The following is a 25,155-nucleotide window of genomic DNA, read 5'->3' as shown; positions in this document are numbered from 1 at the left end:
TTCAACTTCCTGGGACATCAGGAGCCTTGTTAAATATTTTACTGACTACATAGATGTGGAATAATACCTCTCTTTTTAAAATGCAACCATATTACCTAGAATATGAGTGCCTTGTAAAACAGGGTGCTCACCTTTTGATCTCCCACACTAACGTAGTGCATGGTAGAGAATACTTTGGCACTCCTTGCTGCCAGAGACAGCAGGCGTATTGCAGAGCTCAGTATATGGAGTGCAACTGGGATATAGCTTAGCAGTGCTGACTCCATCCTTTGCAGTTCTCAGAACATGGAACTGAGTGATGGATGTGACACTTTTATTAGACACTCTGGTGGGTCACTGTCCAACAGCATAAGGGAGAGACGAGAAGTCTTATCTATCATCTGGTCTTATGTTGTTTCCTTTGGGAATTTTGATGAATAAAAATAACGTACAACAAAGAACAAATGGATATCACTAATCTCTCTTCCGGTCCCAGAGCAGCAGTGATTTCAGTAATTTTGCAGAAGCCAAGCTGAGTTTCTATAGCATAAATTTAATTATGTCCTGTAAATTAAATGAAAGAAAAGGCCTACGTCTTCATATTTTGCAGCCATTACCCGTGCTCAAAGTGCACAAGCAATAGTACTATCCTCATATTATTGTATATATGCATTAATTTTAGACTGAAGTTATTGACTAAAATAATGCAAGGTGAGGAGAGAATGAACTCTATGTTTTAAGACACCATTTTATGAGACAGGGAGCAGTTTGATTTTCCTAGCTAAGGACAGACAACTATGACCGTTTTCCAGATTCTGCACATTTTTCCTATGGTGTCTCTTCTCTAGTCTCCTCTCTGCCTTGTAAGCTGAGGCGTGATCAGTGGTTTTGAAGAAGGTGACTGCTAATCTCTTTCTTCTCTTCAGTTCATTTTCCATTGTCCCATCCACAACTATGTGACTGCAAATTGTCATACTTCTGTTATAATCCTGAACCAGTACTGGGTGTTTACAGCCTTCTACTTCTCCTTGATGCTTTATGGTAATATTAAAACAGGACAGTGATTAAAGACCTAACCTTAGGCCCATAAGAAAGCTTAATCAACCAAACATCTCTCTGTCAAAGATGTGCAGCTGTAGAAGGTAATGCAGATCTTGACTCTAGAAAGACGAACTATGATCCTCAGCTTTAAAATTTTGTTACCTATCCAAATGTAGGTGGGCTGCAGGCAGCTCATGCTACCCAAGTAGATCTTTACTTTCCTGGTGATTTCCAGATGCAGAATGAATCCAACGTTTCTTCTATGTGGATAAAGTATAATAATGATTAACTGCATATATATTAGAAGCTTTTCAGTAACATGCCTCTGCTTGAACAACACCAGTCATGTGTAGTTTCTGTAAAAAAAAAACAGCAAACAAAAATGATAGGGAATAGCCATTTGATGAAAAAAAAAATCTAGATAATGGGTGATTTGTTAAATCTCACAATTTTATAATTGCAATTCCAACATAAGGGCAAACAGAAGTGCAAGAATCAGCTCTCTAAGGACACCTCTTTACCCGTGAAAAAGAAGTAATTTTTAAACTAAAGGGTACTTCATTAGTATCCTTAAATAGACAAAGAGGATAAATAAAGGCTATACAAAATATTACAGGACTCTTTAATTAATAATGAAATTTAGAGATCCTTGAAGCATCTTTGATGGCTTTGTTTGCATTGAAGAACAAGAAGAAAACCTCAGGAAAAGTAACAGAAGTGGATCCCCCCAAGACTGGAAGGGGGAAAGGGGTAAAACCAGGCTTGCTAGAGATAAGGCTGCCCAGGGAAGTTGTTGAGTCTCCATCCCTGGATGTACTTAAAAGACAGGTGGATGTAGTGCTTAGGGATGTGGTTTAGTGGTGGACTTGGCAGTGCTAGGTTAACGGTTGGACTTGATGATCTTAAAGGTCTTTTCCAACCTAAACAATTCTATGATTCTAAGAGGCAGAATACTCTTAAGTTGCTCCGTGTAGTGTTATGGCTGATAAATGCCCTAGGAAGTTTCTGAATTATGGCAAGGACAAGAATTTGATTTCATGTAGATTGTAGTTTTACTTTACAGATATTTTTCTTATAGAATTTTGTTTCTAGTTTTGTAATCAAGAACCCAAACCATTGTTTGCTAGAATACAAAGTTAAATGCGTGCAAGATTAAGATATGTGCACATGATTTGCTACAGTTATGCGTCTATTTCTCTAGAAAATGTCACCAAAGTAACTAGTGTTAAAGAAAATTTCCTGAGCAGTCTAAAGCCTGCGGCAATCTTGGAAATCTTATGTGTGGAAAAGGGAGCATGGAGGATAGCGTTCATCTGCAAATATCACTTTGGAAGTAGTGGCATGAAATGCCTGGACATAGAAGTCTCCCCGTCGTTATTTATCAGTTTTAGATTGGATGTTAGGAAAAATTTCTTCCCTGAAAGGGTAGTCAGGCACTGGAACAGGCTGCCCAGGGAAGTTGTTGAGTCCCTGTCCCTGGAGGTATTTAAAAGACGTGTAGATGCGGTGCTTAGGGACATGGTTTAGTAGTGGAATTGGCAGTGTTAGGTTAATGGTTGGACTCGATGATCTTAAAGGTCTTTTCCAAACTAAATGATTTTATGTAATTCTCTTATGCAGGGCCAGAGTCATGGAGTCAGCACAGGATTTGTGTTACTTGTTGCATCAAAGCACTCAACAGCATTTGTCTTCTAGAGAATATCCTGCACTTACCTTGCGTTCTGTGTGAATGTGGTATTTACGATTGTAGAAATAGGTGCGGGTTTTTTCCCAGTACAGCTAGATAAAAAGGATTATACTCGATTTTTTTTTGTGTGTGCAAACGTAGAAGAATTTCTGTCATGAGTTTTATTTTGGGGGAGGGGGGGAAGAAAATTCCATAGAGTTCAACTCATGTTGTCCATAAGGTAGAAAGGCAGAAGGTTTGACTTCTTTATCACATAGAATATTTTAGATTAACAACATTCTTTAAATTCCTCTGAAATTGAGCTTTATATGATCTATCAAATAATTTCTTTTCAGAAACAGTATTTTATATGTCTGGTATAATTTGTACCTCTCAACCTCATTAAAATCCAAGGTTATCCTTTTTTTATGGCCAAGGGACTAGTTAGTGAAGGACAAAGTAGTGTCTGTCATTTCAATAAAGAAAAGTAAAAGAATCCTGCAAGTCATTTCTACTGAGAGATCTAATTGGTATATAGTAGGTCTCATGAGTTAGCATTGTTACAAGAATTAAAGGACATTGGATCAGCTAATTAGGTTTTATACAAAAGTCTTTCTGACAGAATAACCCCCAAAAATTAATTGGAAAAATATCTATTTGATAACGTTATACTAGCATATTCACAGGACTTCCACTAACTTCCTTCATTTCATTTTTTTAACTTTTTTTTTGCTTTCTCAACAAAACCATCTTCAATTGCTATTTATTCATGCAGTCTAAAAGGTGCTGATGACATATTACTGGAGGCATATGTGTTGTATTTGGGATGGGCATGTTTTTCTGTTAAATTTAACAAATGTTAACTTCTTTTATTGTGAAATTGTATCCATCATTAGAGGTGGATTATCATTACAGTACTTAAAATTCCTTCACAAATGTTTTTGTGGTTTAAAAATAAATACGTAAGGGTACTGTGCATTATTTGGTTTCATTTTTTTTGTCTGATTACATCATTGAAATTAAACTTTTAAAGTACTTCTGCAGAATTCAAACTTTTCATCTCACTTCTATTTCCTTTAAAAGGAATCTAGTATTGATAAAATTAAAAAATAAAAAAGACAGTTAAAGTTGCTAAGTGAGAACAGTATGCTTATCTGTCACATAAGCATAAGCACTTAAAAGCAAGAAAACAAAGTTACAAGACAAATCCTACTCTGCCACATAATAAGACATTTTTCTTATCAAGTATCTGTATGAATACTTTGTCAAAGAATAGTAATCTTCAGCTTGCATTTTGCAGTTATTAGTTGTATAATTTTAATACAAATATATGGTATTTGATTTTTTTTTTATAAGCATACGGGCTAGGATAAGCCAAAAAAATCAATTAATGTGTATTTTTTTGGGAAAAAAAAAGTATAGCTGTTTTCAAGAAATGATATATGCAGTATTCAAAAAAGGGTATATAGTTTTATTAAGTTGGGGAGAAATCATATATTTCAAATTCCATTTGATGCTTACACTATGTCACTAATGTGTAATTATGTAATTTTTTACGTTACTCTTTCAGATGGCTTTTGTTCTGTCAGTATAGACTGTGATGACTAGGGGAGGAGCAGCACTTTTATTGTATGGCTAAATTCCATTGATATTGTAATAAATGTGCATTGAAATGTTTGATCTGAGTATTGGGTTTGTGTTTCTCATGTGGACAGTAAAGGATTTAAGATGTCAGTAACTTCCCATCTCCTTGCTTTTAAGCATAAATATTTTGTAAATGATGTGTTATCTAAAACTACTGTTACTTAGGAACCTTAACTGATTTTTTAAGGAAGGGGGGTTTGTGTTTAGATTTTCTTTTGGTTTCAAAATTCCATGATCTTGTATTGGATTTTATTGTTTGGGGTTTAAGTTTGGAGTTTTGGGGGTTTTGTTCTTTTTGGTTTTTTTGTTGGTTTTTTTTGTGTGTGTGTCTTTGGATTGGTAAAAGAGATGTATTTTGAAACATATAAAATGTATGGTAGAGTAGATAGAAACGTCTGCTATTAATTAGACTTGTAACAAGTGATCAGAAAAAGAATATCTGAATCAACATCTTTAAATTGGTGCAGAAGAGAAAGAACAAGAAAGGATTTTCTTTATCCATCTTTAAGAAATACACAGCCACCTTTTTTGATCATGAAGATTGTTGGTAAGAAGGGGATAGATTTTTAGAGTTTCCTTTTGTAAATCAATTTGATTTGACATTGTGACAAATGCTTGTCGTATTATCACCCTAAAACCATCTGAAGACAGAGCTGGTGCAGAACTTAGTGGCCTTCTGATCATTAGATAAGATCAGGGTTTTCAAAAGGTCTTAGGAAATAGGGAGCAGGGCCCATTGTTTTCTAAGGTTCCTTTGAAAAATTGGTGCTGAGTCTATAGTAGTACCTTAGCTTTTTTCTAAGCTCTGGACGTTGGTCTGTCTTTCCCCAGTGGTACTTACCCGTCCCTGGTCTCTCTTCTCTTCACTGTTATGTTGTTGTCCACATAAGTATCAAGCTGTCAGTAGTGTGTGCTCTACGCTTGAAGAAATCTGTGAGCAGGTTAAACTCAGGTATTTTACTGCCACCAAGAAAAGCTTTTGGATAAGGCAAATACTGCGGGACTGGTGATTGCAGCAGTTGTTGACATGGAGATGAGAACTCTTGAAATAAATGGGAGAAGCAAATGGGAGAAGCAAAATGAGAGCAGATACAGTATGCCCTGCACTTTTGCAGCTGGCATCCCTACCTTCCCTAAAACAGCTTTAGCTTATTAACTTTTTTGTCAGCTGTAACAGATAATACTTGTTTTTATTTGTTTTACAGGGATTTTTATGCTGTACTCTTTGAAAGGCTATGGGTTGCTGGCCAACAGGGTGGGAACTGCCTCTGCATTGTTCTCCGTGCCTTCCTGGGAGAACCTGGACCCGCACAGACTGCAAAGCTGCTGGCACACGTGGTGTGGCTGGGTGAGTGAGCTGAAAAAGCGGAGGGAGGAGGAAGGAGCTTGTAGTGTGCGTTGAGACATCCTGGCAGGAACAGAGATACAGTGGCAGTCACACCTCAGATGTGGCTGAAAGAAGGACTTTCCGAGGTTCTTGGGTAGACTGCACTGTTCTGTAATTCCAGTGTCAAATGAGGAAATCTGAAAGGAAGGGCCTATTCTGTGGTCGCAGCACCTTGAGGATGTCTCCCCCTCCCTCCACTTTTGCTTCATTCCAAGTTTTTTTTCTCTAGTTCAAGAAGTTCATGTCTCTAGTCTGTCATCGTGAAACTAAGCTTTAGATTTTCAACTTTGGTGAATCTGATGTCTGTAAGGAAAAAAGTGAAGGCACAGATATATCAAAGCTAGGGATTACTTAAGGTCGTTGCATCAGAGAGACTTTCTCCCATATTTGAAGGCTGTGTGACAATCTGGAAGACAGGGAGGACTGGAAGCTCTCTCTGTTTGCATAGCTCTGCATATCTGCAAACTCAAAAAAATGTTTTAAAATTGATTGTGTCCACATGTAAAATATTTGAGTTCATTTAAAACTTGCAGTAGTTTTATTCATTAGTCCTTCTGGAGTATTTGGTTAGTATCAAGCCCAGATTCCAATCCTTTATAGAGTTCTGACTGGTGATAAAAGTCTTGAGTCCTGAGCAGGAGCTGAACTGTAGTCATATTTAGTCCATGTGAAAGTCAAACAAGTAAATGACTTGTACCATTCCTTTTGTCACAGGTAGTAAATTAAACTAGCTGCAAAATTAATTTTGTCCATCTGTGAGAAGGAAAATGGGTCTACAGCTATTTTTAAAAGTTTATGTAAGAAGTACTAAGGTAAAATGACTAAATTAGTTTTAGGATATGAATAAATTCTAAGCATTTGCACAACAGATTATAGCATACCTTTTCTATCAAACATTTCAGTGATAACAGAAAAAGAAATAAGTGTCAGTATGACAGTGATTCAGAATAAGCTGTTTGCAAGACAATACAGAGACAAGAATTGCTTTTAAAAAGCAGGTTTCTCAGCTTCCTGCTGTATTATTTTCAAGTTAGTGCCAAAAAGGCAAAGTTAATAAGTATTGCCACACAAACTGTATTTTATCTTGTCAAACTGTTTAAGTTAGATCACCTTGTAAAACCAACTATTATATTATCAGTTTTGTCTGCCTACTCTGAAATGAATCATCTTTCAGGTATTTTAACAGTGTCATCAACAACTTGTTTTCTGTCACCAAGCAGGTTCTGTGTTACAACATGCTAATACAGCCTGTGGAGAAAAGTTGTGGTTAGAGTTAAGGACTCTCTTTTTCTCCCCTTTCCAACTCCTGGAATTTAATTGAAAAATCTCCGGGTTTTCCAGAATGGCATTTTCATAATGTCAGAGAAGCTGGAGAATTCACTCTTCAGCTGTAACTGGAAGCAAGGGGTGTACATAAATCACCATTTTTACCCCTACTTCTACCAAGAACTTTTGACCATTTTCCTGCAATACTCATAAGATACTGTGTTAGTGTGAGTTCCAGCACAGAGAAGGAACCCATGTTCTTTATTATACAATAAATACGAGTTTCAGTTGTCTTTACTGCATATAGAGGGTCTTATCAGCTACTGTAGCATATAAATTATCTTACTGTTGATGTAGTCCCGATAGCCTTTATTGTAGACTCCAGAATAGGCATTGTAATTTGCCAATTCCTCTACCAATATCTTAAAACAATACTTCAGGCAATGTGTTTGATGCATCATCTTAGTTAACCATCTACTTGCTGATAAATTAATTATTATTTTATAAATAGATTAATAATTTTTCAGTTATCTATAATTGTTGCTTTTTTATAAAGGTCAAGAGGTTCAGCTTATAACAGCTGCCTTCCCTTGAAGAAAGGTTTTATCTAGTACTGTTTTCTATGTGTATATTTATAGAATCAATCTTAGAGTGCTAAACTGTGTGACCTAAGTCCAAAAGTGTAGTTATGCACTTGCTTAATTTTAACTGTGTGAGTACTTTTGTAGATTTCAGTGGCAATATATAGTTGTTTAAAGCACACAATTAAGAATAAGTACTATAGTATGGTATAGTGATTGATGAAAAGTCTGAGTCAGAAGCTTGTAAATCTTATGAGTCTTTAAAAAACAAAAGTTAATTTAACAAAAAAAAATAATCCTACTTAGGGAGACTGATTTTTAAGTATGCTTTGTTGATGTGTTAAAGCTGATATTAGGGAACCTAACAAATTAAAAGGCTAATACAGTCCAAAAACATTGTATGAATTGGTTTGATAACACATGGGGGAAAGAAGAGGGGGGGGGGGGGAGAAAAAAATCCCACCCCCCAGCTCTGAGCTAGTGGAGTTGTGTTGGGTCAGGTACTGGTGGTTTTTTTCTTTTTTCCAAAGTCTGACCTGCTGCCCACAGCTTTCTCACCGATTTCTTTATTCCAACCCACAACCTGTGCTGTGGGATTAGTGTCTCTCTTAAATGAAGGTTCACAGCCCAGTCTCTGTGCTTTGTCTTTGGACATTCTCAGCAATTGGATCTTTCTTTCCAAGCCATTGACTTTGTTTCGCATTGTGCATTCAGTCCCTTGTATCCAGAGCTTTGCTTTAGACTTCCTTTCTTAATATTGGTCTCTGCCACTTTGCACAAGGCTTTTGTCTTGGACCTTTGCCAGGTCTTGCTGTGGACATAGCATCCAACTCCTGATGTGACAATATGGCCCTGTCATCAAGACTGAAACAGGCCCTGAGTCAAGTTGCAAGTCTGTCAATCTCCCAACACTTAGTTCTAATGAACAATGGTGGTACTTACCCCAAATTTTCTTTGAGTGTTCTCAGCACAAAGCACTTGTTAGGCCATTTATCCTAACATTCAGTTCCTTTCTATTGTTTTAAAAAGTTAAAAACATTGAAGACATTTCCTGAAGTCTAGCATTCCTGCCCCCCCTTTGGGAGGTAATTATTTGCTAAGAATCATCCATGCATTTGAGTTTGCACAAGACAAAGGAGTCAATCATCATCTTGTTTAATGGTCGAGGAAATATAAAGCATGACAGCCTCAGAGACCTAAGAAAAGCCCCATGTCTAGAGAAATGTACTATTTTTCATTTGTTGAGTAATAGGCATAACACTTTTTTTTTTTTTGCTGTTTTTGACATTACCATATATTTGGACACTGCCGAAGAAGCTGTTTGGCATGTTCTGAAATGCACAGAGGTTTATGCAAGGCACTATAATGCAACGGATTGTTTTGCAAAACTTAATTTCTGCCATCTCACTCGTTTATAATAGGAATCCTGAATGTTTTGTTAGTAGTGCATGCAGGCTATTTGCATTTACAGAATGCTCTAAGAAATTCAAATATTTACACTCTTGGCAGTGCAGTGATCTGTCACTTGGTGTCAGCTCAGGGAGCCATTTTATGAACTTGCGACAATTTTATCTGTAATACTTCAGTTGGCAAGAAGTCTTGCTGGCCCACATTATGATTCCCTTGTGTGTCACCTTGTCATCTTAGAGCATCACATAATAATGTAGCTCTTCTTGCTCTTTTCCCATGACAGCCAGCTGAAAACTCCTTTCATCTGAAACATGACTTCTTCAGTGCAAATGGTCAACTTAGGAAATGCAAAATGTTTTACATTTTCTTCGACAACTATTTTGTTTTCTATTCATTTAAAAATTGTTTTGAGCTTTGACTAGGAAAATATCCTGACTAACACTCACTGGTGAAACATTTAAATGGTTTAAACTATGGAACCATATTTTAAGTAAATTCACTAATCTACATTTGACTGTACTAAAACAATCTTGTTCAGTAATACAAGCTGATATGCACTGCTTACAAAAAAATGCAGGTTTCTGTAAACTTTCAGAGTATCTGCAGGTATCTATGTACTTGTGTATCTCTGTACAGGCTCTGGACTATGCTTCTAGACTCCTCGTATGCAAAAGGAAAGGGGAAAAGTAACTGATCTGCACTCACATCAGGACTGAACTGAGGTTGCACATAAAGCCTGCATATCCCCATGTCCAGTCTCCTGGGGTCTGGCTTTTGAGACAGTTCAGATGATATGGTAAAGGACCTGAGAGAGAGCTAAGACAGCTCCAGTAGCTGTCCTACAAGCGCCACAGTATTATGTGCTTCAAGGACAGATTGGGTTTCCATACAAACATATGACTGAGAGAAGCATTGATAATTGTGTTGATCATGCAGGAGTAGTACAGGTACTATTCCTATACTTGCTTCTGCAGGTACAAGGTACCAATTATTCCAAATTACCTAGAGGTACAGAGGAGGCAGTGTTGTTATCTTAGTGTAGTATGGTACAAAGCAGCAAAGCTTGCCACGTGTTCAGGAGGTAAAGTCTGCGCAAGTCTATCGAGTAATCTGAGCTACTACCTGCCTTCCTGGGAGCCCTAGGGAAGGACACTGATAGGGTACCAGTCAGTGTGAAGTACAGTGTGGCCTAATGTGAAATCAGGGGCTTGAAACAGTACTTCCATATTCACATGCATAATAACTATTCTCATGAGCAATGATTTGTTGGATCAGAATTAAAAACTGCAGGTGTAGCTTTGTATCTAGGGAAGACTAATCTGTGTTCTTCCCAATCCTAAATATGTTAATAATGTGATTTTTTTTTTTTTTTTTGCATCAACATGTAAAGATGCTAGTGCATAATTTGCAAGGAATATATAACAGATAGTCTTGATCTTTTAAATTCCTGGAGACTGGAACATCATTGTATTTTTATATAAGGGATTGGTAGCTAGGGAGAAAGGAGGCCCATTTGGTTAGGAAATGCATCTCCAGATAAAACTAAATTGCATTTAACTTGGTTGCTTGAATGCTAGTAACATATGAGACAAAAGACAACAATAATAAATAGATTATTTATGCACATATTTTTGGTGAAGAAGAGAGAAGGAATCAGTTTTGGAATTGTTTTTCATTTGCAATGCTTGTTGATCTCAATGGAAACTAAAATGAGATACAAATTTAAAAGAACCTTTGTATGTCTTACTTGTAAAAGCTTTATTGAAGATGAATGGAGAGAAAATGCTCATAGAAATAATGCAGTTTTTAGGAGAAACATGCCATAGCATGATTGTATACTGAAGTGATGTTAAGTAATTTTTTTCTTATACCCCATAAAAAATGCAAAAAAAACCTTCTCTATTACATTACCTTCTCTGTCCTAGATACAGGTTCTAAGAAAGAAATTTTGGTAATTTCCCAACTAAGAATTAGGGCAAAAAGTGAGGAGGAAAGAAAAATGGCTTCTATTCTCTCTCCTGCTGTGCATCAGAAAGAAGGCACTCTAACTGTTTCCCTATCACATATGTGAATCTAGTCTATTGAGACACAGGAGATGACTAAAAGAGAGGGACATATCTTTGATGTCGTTTTCCCAGTCTACAGTCAGGGACCACCAGGCACCAGTCTGATACAAAATAGCCACTGGATCAGGAAAACAAAAAAAATGATATAGAGAACAAAAGTTTGCTAAAGTCATCTTTAAGTTTCAGCTTCTTAAATAATTTGAGCACTTCTCAGGAAGTCCCAAAGACTTGTTCTTCTAACTCTATTGCTAGATAAAAAAAAAAAAAAAGCAGATAAGAAAATAATGCATTTTATTTCAAGATGTTTATATTTCTGTATTTCACTTCAAATTCTGCACCATTATCAGTGGTAGTTTGGCTATATGCTGTTTTTTGAACACTGCAAAATAGTCATTAAGTCCATACACATACTTCTACACTCTCTTAAGATCAAGAAGATATATATATATTTCCAACAGTTATACCATTATGTTTTCCATTGTGTAAATAATTAATGACACACTTAAGGCTAGAATTTTTCAATGATAGTGAGTTAAAATCTCATGGAAGTTCACTGAGTTGAGCACTAAACTCTTTTACATCTGTTTTTATATATTACAGCCTGATTGACCAAACAGACCATAATAAACTTAGACTGTTATGGTGAATTGTTCCAGATTGATCCCTGAATACTCATTAGATCTGACACAGTTTGCACAAAAATCTATTTATTATTAAGTGCCTAAATGAAGTTGCAGGTTTACATGATAGGCTCTAATAGAGCTAGAGGAGATATTACAGCCAATTTCATTAATTTATGTATTTATTTTAAGGTTGGTAAATAATAATTGCCCCAGAATTGAATGATTCACCATGGTACAGAAAGAGCCAATTAGCCCTGCATCTAAAGCTTGAAACAAATCAAAGAAAAAGACCCTTCATTGACTTCTGTGGGCCTTCATGTTCCTTTTCATTCTCAAACAATATGCAGAAAATTCTAAAATTTCATAAGTGTATAAACATTTCCCATTTGATGCCTCCCAAGTTAACTTGGGAGAAGGAAAATCACTTAATTACTGCACATCATGACTGTACTAGAAGGTACAATTATAGTAGTGTATTAATTGATGTAACACAGTAGATTTTGGAGCTATAACTCCTGATTTTATGTTGGTGTAAACTAGGGCAGAATCAGGTCCACAGAATGTGTATGTAGGCCCCACTTTTTGAAGCATCTGGTGCTGGCCTTTGTCCCAGATGAGCTTCTGGACCACAAGATTCAGTGACCCCACTTTGGCTCAGTGAACTCAGCCCCCATGCTCTTATAACAGAAGATATTTGAGACACATGCTAAGGATTTGGTTTTTGACAGGATGTGAGCTACATCCTCATCATTTTTTATGATGTCATGTTAGGGTTAACACGGAACCGTGTACTTCATAGATTGCACAGATGAAAATGAAGTGTCAAAGGTACATCAAGTGTCTAAATAAACACCGTCCTTCTAAAAAGTATCTTCCAATCTCTCTCTTGAGAGTTGCAGTTATTTCACAAAAATGCACAAGCCGTTGCCCATTCAGCCTTAGGCTGAACTGGGTGAATTAAGAAGTGATTGTTGTGATGAACAGAGTCCTCACTTTCCCAGAGTTCAGAGACAATACAGCACGGTACAATGCATATTTTCCTCAAATAAACAGGTAATGAACCCTGAAGGAGGAACAAAATATAAGCAGATATTCAATGGTTAGGTATGCCCATAACAGAGTACCAATTTTGTAAATTGTACGGTAGTTTTGTTTTCTGCATTACTGTGTACTTGACATTGAGAGGAGATAAAACATAATTTACTTGTTGCCTAAGGCAAATTCAGTTAAGCTCCCTATCAAGTAAAAATTCAGTACAATATTGCCATTGTTGTTCATGTGCTTTAAATGTGATGAAATATATTCACCCCTCAGAGTTCCTTCGTGGCAGACAAAGTCACTTGAATATTTTCTTTGAAACTGATGATGCACTGTAAGCAGCCATTTTAATGGGTGTGAGAATTTATCATGAAACTGTTTCTTATGTTGAGGCTTTTTCATTTAATATTTGCCTATATTCAGTATAATGGATTTTCCTTGATTGTATCTAGAAGGGGAAAAATGTTTTTACAGTAACTAATGGTCCTTTTTTTTGTAATTGTAGTCAAATTGATATTTTCTTCATCCTGAAGTAGTGACAAGGACCAATATTGACAACCGATATTGGGAAGCAGGACTACGAAAAAGGCAGAAATATGAAGAAAAATAGGAGCACTGGTCAAAAAATGTCAGCTGTATCTTCCAGTTTTAATCATAACTCAAAGAGCTAGATTCTAGGGAATAATGAAAGGTGTAGAGGGAACATACTGCTAAGAATACTGTGTGTACCCAGTAAGGCTGCTGCAATATAGGGAGGCAGGTGAACTGACTTGTGATTGGGAAATAAACCCTCTGAAGCACTAGAATTAGTGAGAGAGCTGGAATGATCATGAAGATTGGGGTACAGTAAAATCTAAGAAAACAAATAATTTTATAAAATTAGGGAAGTAGTTCTCTCATGATGTCTGTTGTCAGGATAGGACATGTTTCCCTAGTAAGGAAGACTAGGGATGCAACCTGAAGGGTAATTTTCACTTTTTCACTTCTGTGAAATAAAGACCCAACCTCAAATTTCTTAATATCTATCCACAGAAAGTGACAAAACAAGATAAGGTTGTCCAGTCACCTTGAAGTTGGCTGCTGCTAATCTTAACAGCTTGACTTATCCTTTGGGCCTTTACCGCCTCTGGGGCAATTCATTAATGTCACCAAATATGTTAGCCTGCTCTCTTCCTTTTTATGCCATAGCTGGTTTCAGCCTAATTCAACAAAAGATTCATGAGAGGATAGCTATTATAATGTCTGTGTTAAACAGTATCCAGTTTGAATGCAGCAGTTGAAAAGCTGAAGCAGACTTAACAAAGATGCAGTTAGTTAAAAGTGCTGTGCCTTTTCTCCTGACAAAGCTTGACAGCTGACTGCTGATTAAACATTGCAGTCCTTACCCCGGGAAGCTCTGAATCAGGCTAGAATTAAGAAAAATCTTCAAAGCAGTCAGAACTTCAGAACTGTGCTTTACAAATGGGAGATGCTGGGTATGTAATCTAAAAAAAAAAAAAAAAAAAAAAAGAAAACGAATAGATGACACAATTTCCAGATAAGCTTCAGCATAGGCAGCTAACTTTGGCAGGCAAAGGATGCTCTTTCTGACTGATACTTCAGTGTAAAAGTGGTTGCTGCCGTTCATCATAGTTAGGGTACTGATGATGTTCTACCTTGTGAGAAAGGTCCTTTTAGGAAGTTGGTCCGCTTAGAGCTCATTGCCTAAATGACACCTAAATAATAAACTTTAAAGGTGAGTTCTTTTCACTGCTTCCAATATCTAGTGTATTTGTTATTATGACTTAGTGAAGTATAAGAAAACAATATAGAAAGCAAGGGAAAAATGCATTTTTTTCTCCAGCTTACATTAATTAATGTTTTTAAAGGGTACAATGACAAGAAAGTGAGGGGAATCAACTGATAAAAATTGAGGGAGAAAAGTGATATACCTGTAGTAATGGCAAGGGTATCAGCAATGTCATGAAGTTAATAAAAAATATTGCTGCCATTAACATCACAGAGTGTGGGAAAAACATGTGAAAATAGGACTTCAGGATATGTTCAGAATCCAGAGACAAATATCTCATTGTGGCATTGGATTGATAATTCATTTTTATTCCCCGATGAAACTGCATTTTTCTCTTTCAAGTGAATATGAGAGCTATTAGTATTGGCAAAAATGGGGATTATTACTAAAATAATGAGGAAAAAAAATCCTTATTTTAATCAAAAAATACTCATTCTAATAAGAAAAGTCCCTGATGCTGCACATAGTGTAATACCTTCTCTGTTACCTGCAGAACTGGGTTTGATGGGACATTGTGGTCACAGGCAGAAAAAGGACTTCTAACACATCTTTATTTTAAAATTAATATGCCTCAAATCAGTTTACATAGAACCAGCAAATAGTCAGTTGATCCACCTAATCCTTCCCAATCTTGTCTGCTTTATGTAGCTAATTGGATCAACTTCCTGTTGCTGCATCTACTGTTCAACTTAAGGGTTATATATTTAAGTCTTTTAAATAATTAATTTTCTTTGAAAGGCGGACTGTGACTCTGAGGCTCAAAACTCAAGGATTGTTAATACCTTTCAGGAATAGATGTACAAAAGTTATTTTTGTGACCCACATACCCTAAATATAGCTTAAGCATAATGAGAGCTAAATGAAGAAAACAGAAGTGGAATAAGCATATCTTTGAAACAGAACATACTAATTTGGTAATAGTAAATGTCATTCCTTAAGATGTACCTGCAGCAGCCTGTGGAGCACACATTTCAAAGGGAACTGGCTTCTTGTGTATGAGGATTTTGAAAGACCCCAGCGAAAAGTCCTGAACTTCCCAAAGCTTCTGGCTATAAGCAGGTGAAATAGGAATTTAAACCACAGATCCCAGCTGTTGAATTACTTCATGCAGCAAAAAAAGGATGTTAGTACTGATGAACTGATGACTATAGTTAAAATACTTTCACTGATTTTTTTTCCTAACTGAAAGCTTCTTTGTTTGTATACCTTTCTCTTCTATCTCTCTTCCTGATAATACAGTTCAGCTTCAGTTGCTACCTGGGACTTTTCTCCTCACTTACAATCATGTGGAGTTAGTTTTTTTCCTAGTTCCCTTCCTTAAATTTTTTTTGTGAGCTTTGTCCGTTTTACTTCAATTAGTATCATGAGCATGATGATTTAACACTCATGCAGCATGGAACTAGTTTGAAAAGTCTCAAGTATATTGTTCTGAAGTATCACATTATATATTTTCTGTAGACATTAATTTTAATTTTTAAATGTAGAAAGTTAAATTCCAAACAAAGTAACTTCTTCTGATGTGGAGAAAAGTTAATAGCTAGCAAAATGCCATGCAAATTCAGCTTTTCTTTTGCCTCAGAAAAATGTCTCATTTCTATGCATTTGCTCTTATTATTTAGTACAGCGTAGTTTTCAGCTTAAAAATTCTCTATTTTTGGATTTTGTTCAAAATTTGTATTAATTTTTACTTTCAAAATAGTTTTGGTGTATTGAAGATATTTTGCTAAAAAAACAAAGAGTTTTTTTTAAAGGAATTGTGATATGATGTCACATATTTAAAATGTTAAGTAAGTCATGAAAGAGCTCACTGCATATTTTTAAGCTCATTTGTGTGGCCAAATGAGTAAAGGAAACAAGTCTAGCCTATGTAATGAAAGGTTCGAGTCCTTAGAAAGATTTCTTGCTAGAGGGAGAGTCAAGGCTCTATAACCAAACGAAAGAATAAGCAGAGAAAAACAGTTCTTCAGTCAAAGTAGCTGCTGACTTTCCGAAGATACAGCAAGTAAAAGAATGTGGATTCAAAGTACCTGTTTCTAGATGGGAAAGATTTTTCATACGCTTAAGTCAAAATCCTCTGGCCTCCTGCAGAGGAATTCATGGTTCAAAATAGAGTGGTAATCAAACACCCCTGTGCACAAGAAGCCTGGAAGCAGAGTCCATGCAAGGTTTTGTGCAGTGTAGTATATAGAAATCAAAGATGAAAATAGAATAGAGTAAATATTCTGATGGGGTAAGATGACAAGATGGGATCCAGGAGGAGTACAGAGCATTGGACAAAATCTGATGCAAATTGAGTCTGTTTTACCTAGTATAGACTGGATAGCAATTCTACTATGGCTACTTCATTGTGAGGTTCTAGTTTAATTCTGCAAGTATCATGGGTATGAATCCCGTTTCCTTCAGAGGCATTCAAGGAATCTGATTCTGAGATGTATTCCCTACTGCTGTTTTGCTGTTAGGTGTGGGGAATGGAACATCATTCTAGAATTTGACTCCGAAGTTAGGTGGGAAAATTGCTGAATATTGAAAGAACAAACAAACAAACAAACTTGCTGTGCATTTTAAATTATAGCTTCATCTTTGTTTATTCAGCTTTACTTTCTGAATATTGTTATTATTGATTGATTTAATAAATCTGCAATCAAAATCAATAGCCATGCCCTTCAAAGCTCTGTTTACTGGGAAAATAAAAAAGGAAAAAGATTATTTGGTCAGTGTAGTTTCTCTTAGTTTTATTGTCTCTGTACAGGACACAGCAGAAACATATGAGTGAAGAAAAGAGGAATAGAGTTTATCATAGCTTTTGGAGCAGTGTTTCCCTTTGTAGTGAAGACTGAGTCCCAGTGGCTTAGCTCTAGTTTGGATTGGTGTATAGCTGATTTCCCTAAAGCAATCTCTGAAGACGCGCTCTATGTTCAGTAAAGTGGTATTCAAGAGGTTACCATGGTATATGCCTTCTAGTGCAGGAGCTAGAAATCTCTACCAACTGCTTAGACATGAACACGTGTCTTAGGAAAACTTAACAGCATTTGCTGGATTTGGTTTTGCTTCTTATCCCTGTCCAGGGTTGCTAGCAAGGGACTAAAGGATTACAGTGACTACAGTGATGGTGGATTGTCATGAAAAAAGCTGGTATTGTCTTTGTTAAGCTCCTTACAAAGAGGGAGAAGATTTTTACCTTTTCTCCCTGGGCCTTCAGAGATGTATGAACTGCCCAAAGAAAAAACTAGTGTGTAATTCCAGCAAACAGTGGCACATCTCTCTGTCCTCTCGTTGCCTGAAAGGTTTTGTTCCCAAATCTGACGAAGGCTACATAGTGGGTTTGTTTCTTTGTTTTTTTTTTTTTCATTTTTTTGACAAACATCTCTTATAATCAATATTTTCTCACAGGTAAATGATGAAATCTGTGAAGTGAAAGAGCCGAGCAGTTAGTTGAGTGTTTATGCTCTGATATGGTATAGACATGTGCTTCTCTGTTCCTCCCTCTCTGTCATGTTACTCTCCATTTTCCCTTGGTTCAGTTTTGCCTATGTAAGTTATGAGAAAAATGCATCAGTGATCCTAATCTTCAAATTCTGACAGTTGGACAAAATCATAATACCGGGAGATTCTTTTAATTTCCCTTCTGATTTCTGAGACTTGCCATTTGTACTTTCTGTTGGTCTCTCCAGGACCACCAGAAACAGAAAAACCCCTTGTAAGTTGATGACTTACTGTGGGAATCGTATCAATTCTGAGAGTGACAGAGTAATGACAACTGGAGGTGTGCTAGAAGAGTAGCAAGTGTAAATAAGGTAAGCTTAAGACATTGCTGATAACTAATTAAGAAATTAACTGAAGGACAACAAAACTAGAGGCAATTTTTACCAAAGAATAGCCAAAAATTTTTAGCAATATGATTAAAAAATTAGAACTTTCAAACAACATTTTAAAAACGTGTATTAAAGATTTAAAGATCTGATTTCTTTTAAATTTGCTATCTGCAAGTTTGTGTTTAATTATACTTGCCATATATATCATACATTTGTTTAGCATTTCTTGCTGTTTAGCGCACTTGAGTCTTGGTTGATGGCTTGTTTTTGGATGGTTTAATACTGGGAAAAACCCATAATATTTATGATAGCATAAATAATATGAAGGGTAACTGTTTTAAATTAACACATGTAGGTTTGCCCATGGAGAAAAAGATTTTTTTATTCTATTTATTTATTTATTTTTATATTTATTTTATTTTTATTTATTTATTTTCTATTTATTTATTTATTTTCTCCCTAATTCAAAACTATTTATTGCAGTGTTAACCAAAACCCTTGTAAACTGAGGTGTATCAGATTGTATTCTCATGTTCTTATATTTCTCATATGGCAAAGTCCTTAAAGATCCTAAATACCTGTCCCTGGTCCTTTAAAGACTACGTGAAAGGCAACACCAGGAAATGAATAGTTTTAAAGTTTGCTGGTTCTTGTGGGATTCATATGAGCTTAGTAGACCCATAATGTTGTATGTGTTCAAGTATGTGTAGCTCTCTTGTTTTAAAATATAAATAAAATCTAAAAGCAGGATGTTGAATAACTTTTCACCCCAACTCTTGTAATCACATGGCTACTGCTGTTTGGAGTTGTGGGGTTTTTTTGTTTTGTTTTAAAAAACGGGGGGGGGGGGGGGAAGACTTGGTATCTTTGTGAAACAGCAGCAGCCCCAAAATGCTGAATAGATCAGCGCTAAATCACATATAGTTTTAATGTCATCGTGATAAGTGACTTATATTAGAATTCAGCTGTGCTTAATTGCTGGATTGCAAAATTAGGGGTAAATCCATGATTTGTCTCACTGTCAGTCTATTATGGTTATCAGATATCCAATTCCCTCCAGCCGAAATAACATTTTTTTCTTTTTTTTTTCTCCTTCATTTAGCCATGACTCATGGCTAGATATACAGAAATGAGGAAACTTCTTATGTTCTGTGGAGATTTTATCGCTTACCTAGATAAAAATCTATCTGTAGTATTTCAAATGACCTCCTTTGGGCTAGAAAAATATTTCAGAAGAGCAAGGAAGTGGAGACTTACTGACTTTCTCTGCGAAGAACTTTTCCTGTAATTGTTTTTATTTTGGGCCAATGCTCTTAAGTGACAGAGGGATTTCATTTTACTGATAAAAGTATAGAGAAGAACATTGAGAGTTAATTCTATCTGGTGATACCATTAACTGATAAAAAAGCCCATAATCTATTGATGATATATAATTATCAAATAACCCATAGCATGGTTTGCACTATTAGTTTTGAGAAGATTATAGGTGATATTCAAGCAGAAAATATTAAATTGTTTCATTTCATTAAGTTTATGTCTCTGTTTCCAGTATTAACTGACTCAGAATTTGATGAGTTTAACAGGATTACTATCAACTGACTGTTGTTATTGGAACACGACCATGTTATATGTCTACTTTTATAGTTGTGGGTGGTTTTTTTGTTTTGTTTTGTTTTTTTAAGTTGACTTGATATTGTGCTGTAATAAAGGGTCCTTTCACATTCTTGTAAAACAGTGAAACAAATCAGCCAGGACAACAGTAAAAAGAGAAAAGCCTTCCAGGCAAGACACGTTCTTCCTTACTTTCCTTCAGATCTATTTGAGCATCTGAAGAGAATAATCATATCCTTGCAGAAACCAAAGCAGATTCTGATGTGGATTACTGACTCCTAACAACTGTGACTTTAGGTAAATGTGACTGTTCTTCATTTCTGTACTTTAAACACTGTTTTCATAGATTTTTCTTTTTTACCTTTCTTGTGAAACCTGGTTGAATTACATTCTTCAATGTTTTCTTATTCCTTTTTTCTGAAAAGCAGGGGAAAGGAAAATTGGGTTTAATTTATCTTGTGCTTACAACTGAACAGGATTGGCTATAGCAATTTAAAAGCTGGTAACTCAGACTCGCATCTGAACGAAACAGCTTAGAACCTGCATCTGTAACACAGCATAAAACTCCGTGATGTTGTATCAAATCAGTTTTTGTATTTTGTTTGTAGGTGCAGTTTGAATAATCTCTTTTTTTTTTTTTTTTTTGGGGGGGGGGGGGGGGGGGGGGTGGTGGGTTAATAGAAACAAACCTTAATAAAAATTAAGGGAAAAACATGACTTTCTCTTCTTGCATCTTAGTTCCATGAACTAATCCTTGTAATGCATTTGTGATCTACAGCATTTGCTATCATAGGAAACATTTTATGTGAATTTTGAAAGACAAAAGCGTAATTATTTATGAAGCACTCAGTGCAGTTCTTAAAGAAGAGTCACAAAGATTTTCTGTAGAACAAGGTCGCTACAGCTATGCTGTGTGGAGGGAAACCTTAGAGAATCATTTGACACTGGAAGCCTTCAAAGGATGTGGACCAGTAAACAGAGGGGAATGAGAGAAATTGATTTGAAGGCTAAAAAGCAATAAAAGAGAATTAAGATGTGAGGAGTTGTGGTGGGTTGACCATGGCTGGATGGCAGGTGCCCCCCAAAGCCACTCTATCACTCCCCTCCTGTTCTGGTTTCAGCTGGGGTAGAGTTAATTTTCTTCTTGGTAGCCTGTATGGGGCTGTGTTTTGGGTTTAGGATGAGAACAATGTTGATGATACACTGATGTTTTGGCTCTTGCTAAGTGGTGCTAAGCAGTTGCTAAATATTTGCGAAGTAGTGCTTACACTGGTCAAGGACTTTCCAGCTTCCTATGCTCTGCCGTGTTCCCGGGGGGCTGGGATGGAGCACAGCAAGGGGGGCTGACCCAGACTGGCCAAAGGGTTGTTCCGTACCATATGACGTTGTGCTCAGTATATAAGCTGGAGGAAGAAGAAGGAAAGGGGGGACATTCGGCGTGATGGCGTTTGCCTTCCCAAGTAACCGTTACATGTGATGGAGCCCTGGTTTCCTGGGGATGGCTGAACACCTGCCCAAGACTCAACTTGGGGAAATTAGCTTAACTTATTACCAATTAAATCAAAGAAAGGTAATGAGAAAATAAAAACTAAATCTTAAAACACCTTCCCCCCACCCCTCCCTTCTTCCCGGGCTCAACTTCACCCCCTATTTCTCTACCTCCTCCACTGGAGTGGCACAGGGGGACAGGGAATGGGGGTTACGGTCAGTTCATCACACATTATCTCTGCTGCTCTTTCGTTCTCAGGGGGAGGACTCCTCACACTCTTCTCCTGCTCCAGCATGGGGTACCTCCCACAGGAGACAGTCCTCCATGAACTGGTCTATAGTGAGCCCTTCCCATGGGCTGCAGTTCTTCATGAACTGCTCCAGCGTGGGTCCCTCCCACGGGGTGCAGTCCTTCAGGAACAGACTGCTCCAGCGTGGGTCCCCCATGGGGTCACAAGTCCTGCCAGCAAACCTGCTCCAGCCTGGGCTCCTCTCTCCACAGAGCCACAGGTCCTGCCAGGAGCCTGCTCCAGCGCGGGCTTCCCATGGGGTCACAGCCTCCTTCAGGCATCCACCTGCTCTGGTGTGGAGTCCTCCAGTGGCTGCAGGTGGATATCTGCTCCACCATTAACCTCCATGGGCTGCAGGAGTCAGGCTGCCTCACCATGGGCTTCACCACAGGCTGCAGGGGAATCTCTGCAGGGGAATCACCTCCTCAACCTCCTTCACTGACCTTAGTGTCTGCAGAGTTGTTCCTCTCACATCTTCTCACTCCTCTCTCCAGCTGCAGTTGCACAGGTTTGTTTTTTTTTTTTCTCCCCTTTCTTAAATATGTTATCACAGAGGTGATGATGGGGGAAACTTCTAGCAGCTTCTTACAGAAGTCTTCCCTGTACCCTCCCCACTACCAAAACCTTGCCACGCAAATCCAATAGAGGAGTAAAGGATTAAATAGAGAATGAATATGTTATAATCAAACATACAGTAAAAAATAAACAGGCATGGAAGACTTTAGGATGTGATGAAAATGAAGTACAATATGATGAGAGAGAAACTCTTTCCAGAAAAAAAAGAAAAACAATAGTATTTTTGGAGTCATTTAGGATGGTGACTTTAGTTGGTTGGCTTTGAAATTTAAAACTGGAAGAAAGCTCCTGGGTTGCTCAGTCTAATATCCTTCTATCTTAGGCAACTGTGTCATGTAATCCCTTTTCTAAACTGTCTTGGAGTCCTCCTATTCCTAATGAGAGACTGCTAGAATTTAATTTTTCTGATAGTTAAAAATGTTGTAACATTCAAACTAAATACATTCATGGCACAGATATGCCCATTTTGTAGCATCTCACAGCTGTGCTAATCTGTTGAAGTTAGTTGATGTGCCACAGGTTATTTCAACTGAATGCCTAATGAGAAGTAAACAAGCCAAATAAAAGGATATTAGCTATTGATGTGAAAGAGGCGGTTTAACTGCAAAGGAAAAAAATGGGGAGTGTATGTTTGCTTTTAATAGCTAAAAATCAAGTATTGTGATTTACTGCTTTATTATTCTTGGGGTTCTTTTAACCTTACTTAGTGTTGCAGGATTTCTAAAAGGCTACTTTCAAAATAAGAGATTCTGAAAGAAAGAAATATTGTACTTGTTTCTGGTTCGTATATCTCTGATAGAGAGATACGTTCCTGAAATTATTAGGAACAAAGAAATAAGTGGAAATTAGTTACTTTTCTTCTTTGAAAGTAATAATAAATAACTAATGCTGAAAATTACTAATTTCTTGAATATTTTTTGTTTAGTTCTGATGCAGTACTGGAAATCTTTTCATCTGATTTTATTGTACTGTAATTTCTTTATTTTCCTTGTGATTTCAAAATTCCAGGATATTCCTGAGAAGTAAATGCCAACATTTTGATAAGTGAAAAGCATCTGTGACTCAGCAATGAGGATATCAAAGAATCTTTACTATTTAACATGATTTGACAAGACGCTGTGCTGGTGGACTTTCAGTAGGAATTATTCTGCCTTGCTGAAGCACATAAATGTACAGGAAACTTTGTATTCAGGACTTCACAGTAGCAAATTTCAGTAGCATCTAGAGTGTTACAGCCCTGGAAGTAACAGAAGGGGCATGCTGTTCCCAAGTAACTGTTGCTTTTTGGAGAAAAGTTTTTCTATGGGTTTACAGAGTAGCAAAGACGAGAGACAGAAATTGCCTTAGGCAAACCTAGGAAGGTGTCAGAAAGGTTTTGGAAAAATGTGGAGAATTGTCTGTATAGCCTTTAGGATGCTGCAACCATAGGGACAGATGTGACTGCAGAATGAATTGAATTTCTTGGTTACACCCTGGCTGCTTTGGAAAATTACAGCAGTGCTCCCTATGCCAACATAAAGGTGCAACAAAATAATTTGATGGTATTTTTTTTTCTTTAATTATTCATTGTATAGTAAATAGCTTACAAATATTTTCTTAATCTGTGAGTTTTCAGCACATTAGTACTGATTTTATAAATATATTCATTGGTTCACTAGGTAGTTTGGACAAACATCGGTAAAAAAGTTATCTGTTATAATTTTCCTTAGCCATCAGTTACCTGTGATATAAAACTGGGCAGCTGAATCAGGTAGTATTCTTGCTGTAAGTGAAGTGAAGGGCTGATTACATTTTTTAGGAAAAATAACCCAGGCATTAAGTTTAGCAGAGAATGTTCAGATTATATTATTAATTTGGGTAACTGGAAATATTTAAGATAGGCAAATATTTTCAGATACTAAACAACAGGTGACAGTATTCACAAGCATTAAGTTATAGACAGTTTATTGTGTAGAAGTAAACACTCTGTGCCCACAGGGAAGTATATTATGCAGCTACATCTACTGAAGATATAGTTAAAATTTTCTAATTAATTTTCTCTAAAAAAAATCTAAACCTTTTAAAATATTCTCTGAACCACCTGTATTATCAATTGAGACAAACAAAAAGATTTTCACTGCTTTCTGTTGCCAAGATTTCTGTAAAATTTTCTGAGTGTGCTATTTCATGATCATTCAGATATTATTCTCTTTGCAGCAGATAATAGTAGATAGTCCAGTTTTCTTTTAATTTTTCAAAACAGATGCAGGAGGGAGATAGGACTTAGAAAGAAGGATGTTGTGGTAATAGTAGGATATATTATATTGTAACAAATATAGTCAACAAAGCAAATGAGTACCTTACATGAAGCTGGGAATGGAAGAGAGGTTTCCAGTAGGATTCCTCTAAAGAAAAGGGAAAGTTTTAGAGCTGAATTTTGAATAAATCTTTATATGTTTGGGGTTGAAATCAGTAGTATAAAGACAAACATCTGACCAGGAAACAATGACAGAACATCTTGGATATCCCTCACAGCGTGAGATTCTTTTTTCATCCTAATGCCTGTGTTCATCATCATTCAATTTACTGCTATTTCATTTACCAAAAAAAAAAAAAAAAAATAGTGTTTCATGATTAATCTTAAGATTTTTCTGGCTGCAGTATCTGTGTGTCAGCATAATCAGACAGAACAGTTATAGACTGTGTCTAAACAGATGGAACATTAAAATAAGTATGAGGTTTAGTTGTACATCATGCTAGAAAAGATGAATAAAATGGCATGAAAGCAGATGTGGCTGTTGGGTGTTCTACATGGGACTGAGCTGCTTTCTTGTGCTGTTGTCTCTGGAATCCTTTAGAGGATTTTGAGTGAGATTTGTATCAAGTACTTTAACAGCTTAAAAATAGGT

The 25,155-nt window shown here is 36.6% G+C and overlaps 1 protein-coding gene across 1 annotated transcript in view; it reads left to right on the top strand.

The window, feature by feature from the left end:
- The window catches only part of LOC148052171 (uncharacterized), a 112,501-nt gene that overhangs the window by 77,840 nt on the left and 9,506 nt on the right, over positions 1-25,155 (top strand). The window contains exon 4 of the mRNA XM_087733725.1: positions 5,536-5,678. Within this exon, the coding sequence (XP_087589851.1) occupies positions 5,536-5,678 (143 nt within the window). The remainder of the gene's footprint in view (positions 1-5,535; positions 5,679-25,155) is intronic.

Source organism: Nipponia nippon, unplaced genomic scaffold, assembly GCF_047370975.1.
Source record: "Nipponia nippon isolate SJK-2023a ecotype South Korea unplaced genomic scaffold, ASM4737097v1 scaffold_5, whole genome shotgun sequence".
NCBI classification, from domain to species: Eukaryota; Metazoa; Chordata; class Aves; order Pelecaniformes; family Threskiornithidae; genus Nipponia; species Nipponia nippon.
The sequence above is the reverse complement of the archived record's forward strand: the minus strand, read 5'-3'. Positions and strand labels throughout refer to the sequence as shown.